The sequence below is a fragment of the Gordionus sp. m RMFG-2023 genome, chromosome 4, assembly GCF_954871325.1.
Source record: "Gordionus sp. m RMFG-2023 chromosome 4, tfGorSpeb1-WG-v2, whole genome shotgun sequence".
In the NCBI taxonomy this organism is placed as follows: Eukaryota; Metazoa; Nematomorpha; class Gordioida; order Chordodea; family Parachordodidae; genus Gordionus; species Gordionus sp. m RMFG-2023.
In genome coordinates this window covers 29,623,034-29,635,979 of record NC_088778.1, presented here as the reverse complement: position 1 = coordinate 29,635,979, position 12,946 = coordinate 29,623,034, and the positions used below count along the sequence as shown (strand labels likewise).

The 12,946-nt window shown below is 25.9% G+C and overlaps 1 protein-coding gene across 1 annotated transcript; it reads left to right on the top strand.

Annotated features, from left to right (window-relative positions):
- The first annotated feature begins 4,404 nt into the window (after nt 1–4,404).
- Nucleotides 4,405–10,800, top strand: LOC135928500 (uncharacterized). Its single transcript, XM_065464964.1, has 3 exons — nt 4,405–4,463; nt 7,827–8,533; nt 10,439–10,800. Exons 2-3 carry the CDS (start codon nt 7,834–7,836, stop codon nt 10,621–10,623), a joined length of 885 nt encoding a protein of 294 aa, XP_065321036.1. The 5' UTR covers nt 4,405–4,463; nt 7,827–7,833; the 3' UTR covers nt 10,624–10,800.
- Nucleotides 10,801–12,946: the final 2,146 nt, after the last annotated feature.

Below are 12,946 nucleotides of genomic sequence, written 5' to 3'. Positions count from 1 at the left end.
TTAAGATCAGTAGCTCAAGGTTGATATTGCATGGATATATCTCTTCATTCAAGTTGTTGCTTATAATTTCGTCCTGAAATTCTAATTTATCCTTCAAAATATTTAAATATATAAATTCAATATAATATTCCATGAATAAATAGATGTAGTATTGTGTTTGGATCGTAATAATTTATTTAAACATTGTAAGAGCTCCATTCAATTTGATAACACATTTAAAATTATCAATATCTCGATTTGGCAAAATTATTGACACTGAGCAGATAATAGCGCACTCGTTGGAAACAATATTTATATTTGATGAACGAAGATGAGTTACTAAACCGGATATGGTATTTTGCGAACAGAGAATCGTTAGTAAAATTTATATAATAAATGTTTTAAATCAGGCCACGAGGCATAAAACTAAAATATATCGCCTAATTCAATTATTGAATTTCTCCATGTCTTGATCAAATGATAAATTAAATTTAAAGGTTAATGCGGAAGCTGGTGATTTTATTATATTTGTCTTATCATTTATGTCAATGTCATAAATAATCATTTTAGACGCTTTTATAATCAAATCATTTATTAACATTCTTATCCGAATTTTTTCTTTATAAATATTTATATGATGGTTCTCTTAATACACTTACCAAAATATCTTTATATTTTTACATCTAAATGTTTGATACAAGGTCTTGAAAACAACGTTAGAAATTTTGACAATAATTTTCAATCAAATAGCATAAATAAGTATTTAATTGTGTCAATAACTCAATAATTTTTTCAATACCTTTGTTATGATTATACAATAACGAACAAATTTTAGATTTAAATAAAACAAGATTTTTTAAGGCGATGCAAGCTGATTTGTTAATATCTACTTGTCTCCCATACCAAACATTTAAAGCTACATTTGCGTGAGAAATGGAATTCGTGCAATCATAATTTATTATATTTCGATCAACGTCTTGGAAAACCTTTAAATATGGCTCCAATGTCAAATTGGTATATAAAGGATTAGCTAAGAAGTGACTCCTGAATTATTCACTAATTGGCAACTATTCTTCTTTGGAAAACTCTGATAATTTTTTTATTGATCCTAGCTGATTGTTTCCTCCAATCAATATAAAAGTCAAGTTATCGGTTCAATTTTATGTTGAAATTATATTGTAAATTTTCAATGCAAATTTTGCACATTTATAGAACTTATTTTCAGTGATATTCCCATAAATTTGTGTATCAATTAGTTGTTTTTCTTTATCATGTGAGGTAATAAGGCTTTATTCAATTTGGGTTTGATTGCTAGATTTATAAATCAATTAACACTGCCATTAGCGATCTCTTGCATATTTTATTTTGCGGGCATAATAAAATTGCGTCAAAACATTCGTAATATTGTTAGAAATAAAAAGGTTCGAGTAAAAAATGTTTTTTTCGTAATAAGTAGTTTAAATAATATGATCGGTCCACCATAATTTTTTTGGCCTAAAATTACTATTATCAAAGATGGACCGATGCAGGTTTCTAATCGATATAATGCAAAAAAAAACTAATAAAAAAACATAATAAGAAGGGGAGTAAAAAACGCAAAAAGAGGCCCTCATATAGTGATGTCAAGATAACTAAGATAGTCTCCCACACTCGTATAGTTTCCTACTTGGCAATACGAGCCTTGTTAAATTTCTTACTCTAAACATGATTTTAGACTTGAATAAGGTTTGATTCTCATACAAGCCCAAACACAAGTTAACAGTATGAACTATAGATAGGATTCGGACCAAAAGGTCTCATCTAGTTCAGAAAGTCGGGCATGAGATTGGCTCGCTGAGCCCATCCGCTGGGACCGTTCATTTAACAAAAATGTAAATATTTTGTTCTATTTGGTATTAAAAATATGCTGCCCGAGCTTTTTAATATTAGAAAGAAGGTTTAAGGCATTTGGGTACATTGGAAACTACTCCGTTTTAAACTGAGTTAAAGGGTCTTGGTATTAGAATTGCATGACTCAGGCCTATTTGAGTCTAGTTGGATAAGAGCCAATGTCCAATGGGTCTCATCTAACTCCATCAAAGATAACAAAGGCCCGCATAAGGGTTTAGTATCTTGTTCTGTGCCCATCCAAAAGTTTTTTGCTATTAAAGAGAAGTCTTAAGATATTAGGGTCTAATAATAAATTGATATTACCATTATTTTGTTTTCACTATGAGGAAAAAAGTATATATGAAATCTCAAGTATTCTGTTTAGATGCATTTTAGGTATCAGAAAGAATTTTCTAAGACATTTATGTTTAGTAAGAAATTAATACCTGCATTATTTTTTTTACTCCACAAAGAAATTAAAAAATATTATAAATACCCGTTTTGAGCCAAGTTAAGCTTTTGATATTAGACAGAAATTTTAAGATCTTACGGTCTGATAATTAATTTGCACTTGCCATTATTATTTACTGAACGGAAAAATAAATCATATGAATTTTTGTAAATACCTTGGCTTGAACTCCGAGCTTATGGAGCTGAGATAGAAGTTCTAAGACATCATTTAGGGTCGAGTTAGAAATTTGAGATTTAGTATTATTTTTTTACTATACAAAGAAAATTATATAAAATGAAAAAATTAAAATACCTCATTTGAGTCTAAATATTTGGTACTACAGAGATATTCCAAGATCTTTGGACTCTGGCAAAAAATAGTAATTTCGATTTTTTTATACTCCAATTTGGAAATGTATAAATAAGAAAGAAATTTAGAAACCTCTGTTTGAGCTCAAAAAATTTTTAGGATTAGGAAGAAGCTGTTAGACTTTTGAGTCTAGTAAGAAATTGGAATTTCCATTATTTTTTAACTGACATAATGAAAAATATTTTTCTTTAACTTCTATGTTTCCATCCGAGTTAAAAGTCTTTAGTTTTAGAAAGGAAATTCAAGCACTTTAAGTTTTGGAAAAGAGTAGTAAATAAAATACCATTTTTTTACTACGCAATATAATTATATTTAATTAATATGTATTTGGGCCAATTTGTAGAATTTTAAATTGTGAATTTTTTTTACTTTGAGGTTAATTCTATTCTAGTTTTAAGATTTTTGACATTTAGAAATGCTGCCGAATATTTATATTAAAGTTATAGTCTTGCAATTTGCATCGATATTATATTAGCATAATATTAATCTCAAATCATTAAATGAAAAGGGGATCGTAAAAGGGGAGACAGGGCTAGTTGAACTATCGGTCATGTAAAACCCTTTGATCCCATTTTAATATAAGATTATAGATCTTAGTATTTTGTACATCTAAAAGCAAAAAAATTTTTTAAATAATTATTTAATTTTTTTTTATAAAATATAAAATTTTGATATCTAAATTTAGAAATGTTTGCATGACAAAATTATGATTATAAAATTATGGTTTAGCAGAGTTTGAAAAAATTGAGTTAATTTGAAGATATATTTGCACAACATTTTGAGGAAAAAATTTTGAAGATCATACGAAGGTTTTTTTTAAGGAAGATCATAAAATTTGTGATTTCAGTCGTGAAAAATATTTTTTTGCATACAACCATAAAAGTTTTATTACAAAGATTTTAAATTTTAAATAAAATTTAAAGAAAAATCCTTTTCAAAAAATTAGAAAAATTTTTAGAGATAAAAACTTTGCATTTCCTCTATTTTGAACAGCATTTCAAACTTTATTTTATTTAATTTTAAAATATACTAAAATACTATTTAACTTTTTTTCAGTACTATTTTAAGGTTTTTAAAGCCAAGGAACTTCAAAATTATTTTTTATACGTTTAAAATATTAACTAATATAATAATTAGTAAAGCTAGTTTTAATGGGACTTTAAGTTTGAGCCAATCCCGGATCTAAATGTCCTGAACAAAAAAATTACTAAAAATATTCGCTGCTTAATTACCCAAGGACTAGAAGACCCACATAAAATAGAAATTCTCAAAGAAAAAAACATGAAACAAAAATACTCGAATTAATAATTTTAAGCTTAGAAAATGGGAATATATTTATACAAATTATTTAATTCTTATACACTCAGATCATGTCTCATGAAAAAAATTCTAAGATGCTTATAAAAAGCTTACTTTTCTATATGTTGATATTGTAATGTAGTAGATTTTCTAAACAATACTAAATTTTATTTTATTTTACTATATATATATATATAATATATTAATTATACCACCGTATATTTACCCAAATTTTATACTGAATCTTGATCTTGACATGTCATTAATTTTGTTATTTATGTTGAATAAATATGTTTTAAATACTGGCAATTAGAATAAAATACTGAAATAATAAACAAAAGCCATTTTTTATATAATGAAATAATTACCGAAATGTTATAATAAATTTATCAGTTTATTGTCAGGCATCAAATTTAAGGGCCATCACTCATTCTGATTTTTAAATCTTATTTTATTGGTTTATTTTATCCTTTTAAAATTCAAATTTTTTTCCCAAGTAATATTATCATAATTTTATAAATGTGTTTAATAATGTAGAGACATGTGAATAGAGCCTTAAGCCCTCTTAAAATTTTGGAGATTCACTTAAAAAATATTAAATTTTATTTAGATAAGTCCTTTTTTGCAAATTTTAGGTAAAATTATTTTTCTTGCCAATTTTAGATCGATTTTTTTTTGAATATTTTTATTAATTTTTTTGCTAATGTTGGAAATTAAAAAAAAACAGCATCCTCAAATTGAAATTCTGTTGCCTGATTCTAATTAAAGCATTTTAACCTCAAATAATTAATAAAAAACCAAAAAATTACTGATTACATTAGATAACATTATAATAAAAACTTGTTGAATGTTAGTATTCATTTTTCATATACTTTTGACACAGAAGTGGCCACTAATAAAAAAAAGTCTATGAAGTCAGAATTTTTTTAAATAAATTTGTTCAAAACTTTATAAAAAACATAATAAAATTTAATTAATTGTAAAAAAAATAGTTAATTTTAATTTAGTTTAGTTATTTTTTTCTTTCTCTTAAAGTTTTTTTTTAATGAAAATAACTAAATTTAATATATTTATTTTGTGAATGATATAATACATTTCTTCTTTCATTTTTATTTATAAAAATATTTATTATCACATTTAAATCAAGTTCTTTTGCTTTGAAATTGGCTATTGCTATATTTTTTATACATGTTAATTTTTATGCCAAAATTTAAGAATGTTTAAACAATATACTTGATGAATATTTTAAAATTTGCATGAGATTTAAAGATTTTAATATGTTGTAAATATACACAATTTTGAATAAAATTTTAAAAAAATATATTAATAACAAATGTGATTATTCAAATATATAATATATAATAAACAAAATTATATAGTTCCTTTATTAAAATTCATTTAATTTTTTTATTCTCTCTTTATAGATTATATTACATAGAAAAAATCATGAAAATATTTTAAATATACACCTCACTCAATAATATTTTTAGGAAAATAATTTTAAAAATATATTAACTGCTTTGTAAATGGATTTTAATGATAAATCTTAAAACATTACTATGTATAACTCTAGTTTATGTATGTGAAACTCTTCAGATCTGTTTAAGGTTAGCATGGAACTGATACTTTTTAGGAACCAAAACCTCAAATCATTATATTTGACTGAATCAATATTCATTACACTTCCAAATCATGCTTTCCATCTGCAAATTTTTAGTATTACAAAAATAGATTCAAATTCAATTTCTTAATCTTTTCTAAGATTTCCCCTAATTTTACTATGCATTATCAGATTTGATATCACATCAGATCAGTGGACAGGGCTGGGTTATATAATGGGACTGGCTAAGCAAATAAATTAATGGGTTGGATAATTTCATAAAAATTGGGCATGGCTAGTGATTTCATATATAAAAATTTTTGAATTTGATTAATATTCAAATAACAATAAATATCAACAATTACCTTATTCCTTTTTTTAAAAGAACTGCCTAATTAAATCAAGTCTATAAATATAATTATTCCCTATTTTATAGAAAATTAAAAATTATAGACCAGGTCATATATCTCATAAAATTTTAAAGGGCCAGCCTGGGCATTAAAATTTTGGTATTATTATTTGAAATTTTTAAAAATAATTTGGGTTTGTCACAGTTTATTTTTATAGAATGTTAATTATAGTCATTAATTTAAAAAATTATTAACATTTACTTAATTTTCTTTCAAATTATTGTTTTTAGTTAAATATTGTAAAATATTTTAGGGATATGGGTGCATGGGTATTTTTATTAGAATGATATTTACAAGAATTCAAAGTTTCAAAGGGGATAGAAACATCTTCGTCCCCCAACCACTCTTTGCTACACTGATGCAAAGTTTTCTTTATTGCACAATTTGAAATACAACCAAGAATTATGGCTTGAAAAAATTTTTAAATTATAATTTTTTTAAATTTGATATTTAAAATAAGATTTATCATATATTGGGCATGGCTAGTTATTTCATATATAAAAATGTTTGAATTTGATTAATATTCAAATAACAATAAATATCAACAATTACCTTATTCCTTTTTTTAAGTTAAATATTGTAAAATATTTTAGGGATATGGGTGCATGGGTATTTTTATTAGAATGATATTTACAAGAATTCAAATTTTCAAAGGGGATAGAAACATCTTCGCCCCCCTACCGACCACTCTTTGTTACACTGATGCAAAGTTGTTTATTGCACAATTTGAAATACAACCAAGAATTATGGCTTGAAAAAAATTTTTAAATTATAATTTTTTTAAATTTGATATTTAAAAATTTATCAAATGTACAGCATACAAATTGATAACACTTTAAAAAAAATTAACATAAAATAAAGTAAGTAAATCACATCATACTCTACTAAATTAATTTTTTCCTACTAAAATCCTGTCATTAGTTGTTTCTTATTTTCTTGAATCGAGTTTTATGCCCTTTAAATTAAAATTAGAAAACAATATTATACTACATAAAGTTTAGAAAAAATTGTGCAAGACTAATTTTTATAGGAGTTGAAACCCCTAATACTAATAATATAAAGTGTATAACTATTTTTTTAAAAATGTCTTCCCACTATTCTATTCCCAATATGAGAAATACATTTGAATTGCTATAAGCTTCATATTTTATTTTAACCTCGTCACTTGATCAGTCTATCTATCATCCCTTTTAACTTCGATAGAGATTAGTGTTGTTAAACGGCTCGTTTTTAGACGATTTTTAAAAACGGCTAACTCGATATTTAAGTCAGAAAAATATTGTCTTAGCCTCGAGATTTCGATAATATATGTTTAGACCTTTGTTCCTTCTATGAACAAAATCTTCAGGCTTGCGTAATATTTTTCTGGATAAAATATATAGTAAGCCTTTTTTAAAAATCGGCTCAAAACGAGCCATTTAACAACACTAATAGAGATATCGTATCGAACACCTATTTTTCTGGGGTTGATGTTTTTAGGCATCGTTTTTGATTAGTAAATGCGAGGCATACTATGCCCAAAAAGGGGAAAAAAATATTTTGAACGATTGAAGATAATAATATTTCGTTTCCTACTTGTAGTAGTAAGCCATCGTGCTAGTAAACCTTTAATCAATATTACTTGTTGTTTGTGTACTTTAGAAACCGACCTGAACCGGCCCGTAAAATTTTAGGTACTCGACTCACGATTATTTTTTTTTATGAAGAAGAAATAAAAACAAATTAAATATGCCTGAATTCTAAGTTTTTTAAGATAAAAATTTGGGCTGGGTCGGATAGATCTCTGAACATGACAAAAAATGGTATGTTATGAAACTTGACTTGATATTTTAAAATATTTTAACGTTAGAGAACTAATGGATAGATATGGAACATCTAAAATTGCCGGAGTTTCAATAGAAGCTACTAAAATGCTACGATGCCTATATAGTATCGCAGGAAGTGGCGTGGTATTGACTCAGGACATGACATATTTGGCAAAGATATTTGCTACCAGGGGTACTAAAATTGACAAAATTATAAATACAACTGAGAGAGAGACATCTGAAAAATTATTAGCCTTAAAGAAAAAATACTTTATTATAGATTCATACTCAGGAATTCCTTCTGCTTATGTTACCTTAGCAAGAATAGGTAAATTATGGTGTCATCATATTTGTAAATGTTGCTATGTTGGACTATTAAAAGATCCTGTGGATAATAATGATTTACCGGTGGGTTTCCCAAGGGCCATGCGATGCAGCGTCTATGCTGGTCTTATATATAGAGGTATGATTAAAACAGATTTAAAATGTTTAAATGAAGCTTATGCCTACCACCAATACTTATTGGAATGTATTATAAGTCCTCGCAGAAGTACCCCTTCGGAAATAATGAGAAGGATTGAAAAACAAATGAACTATTCCCAGTGCAATGAAAAGATGAGATTGCAATTTAATATTAAATTTGGCATTTTGAATGGGTTAGGTGCTATCGCAACTGAAGCCAGACCTGCATTAGAAGAAGCAGCTCAAAGATGGAGAAAAATAATCGAAGATCTTAATCCCAAAATTCCAAGTTAGATTTGTTTTTTAAATCATGGGATAATTTTTATATTATAAAAAATTTTAAAAAAAAAATCTGTTTATCCAAATTAAATCACCATTTTGATTTTAATTTTCATAATACATATTGATAAAATATATCCCGAGAAAAGTGAATTTATTGATTGAATATTTTAGTTGCATTAAAATATGATCTTCCTGTAACTTGAGCATAAACTAATCTTAATCCGCATTCACGATTAATGCCTATTCGCGGCGATGTATACATCATTATAAATATAGTAATTTATATTCAATTTTGTACACTTCGCTCTAAACTGTGATTGCAGGGTTATATACTTATAATATATTTTGGCAAATTTGATCCTTTATAATTAAAGATTTTTTTAAAGTAGCTTATATCAAATACGTTTTCTATTATTGTTAAGAATCATTTCAAGTAAAAGGATAGAATAACATTGTTAAATTATTCAATTTATATCAGGGTTTTATTTTTATGGATCAAGATTATTAACCGTTAATTTTACGAAATAATCATATTTAAAAATGATTTTATTTGCTTGTATTCTAATTGATTAAACGTTTTGGACTTACCCCAATTTTTTCTAACAAAAACTTATGAATAATATGAAGAGAATACGTAAACATTTAAAAAAATTCTTTTAATTCCCATTCAACTCGAGCATCATAGAAAATATTATTTAAAAAAATGTCGATTCCCCACTATTTTTATCATTCTTTCGAACAAATTTTTAATTTTTGAATAAAAAGAAAGTTGTGTTTTTTCCCATAAATTCTTAATATTTACGACGAACTGCTTTATAAGATTTGGGAAATAATGCGAAATCAAATTCTACTGTGAAAGGGGGGTTTAGAATAATGATATTCTGTAATTTTATTTTCTTTTCCAAAATACCATCAGAGGATCTGTTTGTTCATTGATATAAAAAGGAGTAATTAAAAAATGTAAATCGGATATGCACAATTAATTGAAACTTGAAAGGAACATATTTATGAGCATATCACATTTCTAATAAAAATAAAATAAGGAATAATTCATTTAGAAATTTTACAATTAAATTCTAAGAATTTTTTGAGCGAATTATATATATTCTGACACAAGATAATATGATCTATGCTAGTTATGAATAACGTTTCATCGTTCAACCGCCATATTAAACAGTATCTGGGCGTTCAGTTGGGAGCCTTTATTTTTATCCCCTTATTCGCCATTTTTCATTTTTAAACGAAGAGATGTTTATCTAACAGAAAACTCAGATGAGGAAAGGAGAAGATGAATTTTATAAATTTCTCGAATGGTTAACAATAATCCTAACATTTTAATGAAATTATTGCCATAAATCAGTTGAAGATTATGAAGATAATCTGGCCGTAACAGGGAAATATATAAATCTTTGTTTACTCATGATACTTATATTTATTTATTTAAACAATAATATAATTTTCAAATTTATGCATAAAATATTAATTATTTTTTGATTATTTTCGAATATTATATTATAACATATTTTTTTTATACGCTACCATTGTTACACCATATTATTTTAAACAAATAAAATTTATCTAAAATTTGGAAAAATTATTTTATATAGATATTCAGTTGATTTTTATTGAAATAAATTATTAGTGTAGTTTGTTAAATTATAATATTTTAATAAATGCTCCGTTTAAAATGGACCTTGTTTCAAAGAACCGTAATAATAGAAGGGTTAAGAGATTCTTTTAGGTTAATTTTTTTCCTATGATGTTCGAATTGAATGGGAATAAAATATTTAAAAAAAATATATTGTTTATACGTATTTTATGCTCTCATAATATGTCGAAAACCATGGAAAAATATTTAAAAATTAAAATAAATAATTTAATGATATATTATATTCTCTTTTTTTATGGACAGCTTTACAAACCCTTTGCCGGCACAAAATGAGAAAATGTTATATTCACGTACCCCGGTGTTTATTCAAAAATGATGATGAATATAATACGAGCCTTTCGGATGATTTAGTATATAATTTGACCCACAATTATAAAGAAGAATGGGATCTTATGTTTAATATTAAAAGTTCTGATGATAGTTTTTAAAAATCAAATCGGCGGCTAACGGCGTGAATTAGCACATCGATATAAATTTTTAATAATATATGGTTTTAAATTGTTAATTGATTTATTTTTTTTTAACAAAAAATAGATAAATAAAATTAAAAATAAAATATACACTATTAGAGATTATTATCGGCATATTTTTTAGATTTTGTTAAAAGGAAGAACTAATCGAAAATTCATATTTCAATTTTTATAATTATCATATATAAAAGAATAAAATTTTTTTTTAAATGTGTCGGACATATAAATGATCTTGAATTTAGCGTCAACCACCCAGCGATTGACCAAACCCCATTAAGTGCGCGCTTAAAGAGATTCGAAAGTTTGATCTTGATTTCTATATATTGAAAAGTTTAAAGGCAGCAGACAAATAAAATTTATTTAACTTCTATGTTTTCAACGAGTTATTATCAAAAAAAAGAGGTAAAAAAATATGTAATCCCTGTTGAATTCTCTTATTAACTCATTATCAAAAATACAAATCAGGTATTGATAAAATTAACTTAATAAAAATATTATAAATTTTGTTTAATATTGGTAAAAAATTATTTTAAATTCAAATAAAATATAGGTCCGTGTAGGCAAATAATTTTTCACTTGTACAAGTAGTTATTATGGGTAAGATGTCTGAGTATTATTTAAAGTTTAATTATTAGTTCTTACATTTGATACATATTGAAATAATTTTAATGCGTTAGTAAAATTGCGGGCAGCGTCTACATGAGCGGGAGGGGTAGGAACAGTTTGCATCCTATTTTTTGAGGGGGGTATATGTAGGCGGCTTTAATGGGGGTAGGATAAATTTTTTGGGGGATTATCTTTTGAATTTTGAGATGAAATAGTACAAAATTTATTGCTGTAGAAATTAATACTTTTATTATAGAACTATTATAATACAATTCATCGATTAAATCTATATATTGCAAACAATTATACACATTGTTTTCCAAATAAAACTTTCTGCTATCCTTTTAAATGTAATTTAAAAGGTTTAGATATATCAGCAAGCTCATAATGCAATAATAATTAATTCATTGTAAATAATGGAGAATTTAATTGAAATTAGGGGGGTAGGCAAAGGTTTTTGAAGGGGGTTTGCATCCAGTGAAAATCTTGTCATGTAGACGCTAATTGCGGGGAAGCTTTGATTGAAGGAATTTATGTATTATATTAAATTCTAAAAAAATGCTGATTTTTTTTTATAGAAATTCAAAAAATATTATTTGTGTTAAAGCAACTCTTGACAGGAAATTGATGAAAGCTATTACTTAAATTTTAAAACCAACGTGGCATTGAAGATAAACTAGTTTATTAACTAATATTTAGTTTACAATGTTAATTAAAAAAATTTATTAAGGTTGTCCTGTAAACAGCGTCTACAGGATATTCACTGGATGCAACCTCCTCTCAAACAGCTGTATCTACCAAAAAATTCCCCCAGCTTCGACGGCTATATTCCCATATTAAACTTTTTAATAATAATTGCATTCCTATCATTATATTAAAAAAAAAATTTAAATGATTACTGTTCTACTGCCAACCATAGAATATTTTGAATGTAAGAGTTATTTTTTATAACATGAATTCATATAAAAACTCCCTCATTTACAATTAATGGATTTATAATATATTATTTTGGCACGATGAGTTTACTGATAGAATTTTTAACCCCTTGATATTACATTTAACTGAATAGCAAAAAATGACCCAGTAAGTTTTATTTGGAAAATAATGTATATGATTGTGTGCCATCTAATTATAATAGGTCTATACTAAAAGTATTAATTTTTAAGGCAATACATTATGCCCTATCTCATCTAAAAATTTAATAAATAACCCCACCCATTTATCCTACCCCTATTATATCACCCCAAAAAGCTACCCCCTACCTCCATCAAAAAATTTGCAAACTGACCCTACCCCTCCCACTTATGTAGACGCATTCCTGTAAAACTGCCTCAGATAAACAATAACAATCAAAACGCACGAGCATTTTCTTGAAAAACCTATAAAATAGCACTATTTAAATGATAATCCTGATAAAATGTGATATTCTAAAATACTAAAAAGGAAATATAACATAAGAGAAAAATCATAACTATTATGATAAAGAAAAAATATTTTTTCTGATCGGCTTCTTTTTCATCGACTTCTTGCGACCTCGACAAAATGTCCAATTGATCTTATGGCCAGTCCGCCACCGAACATCGTAGTTGTTATTTTTTTGTGGTCCTCATTCAATTACTAACGGGTAGTGTTGCTAAATTGTTGGTTTTTTTCGACCCAGAATCCTAGTCGAAGT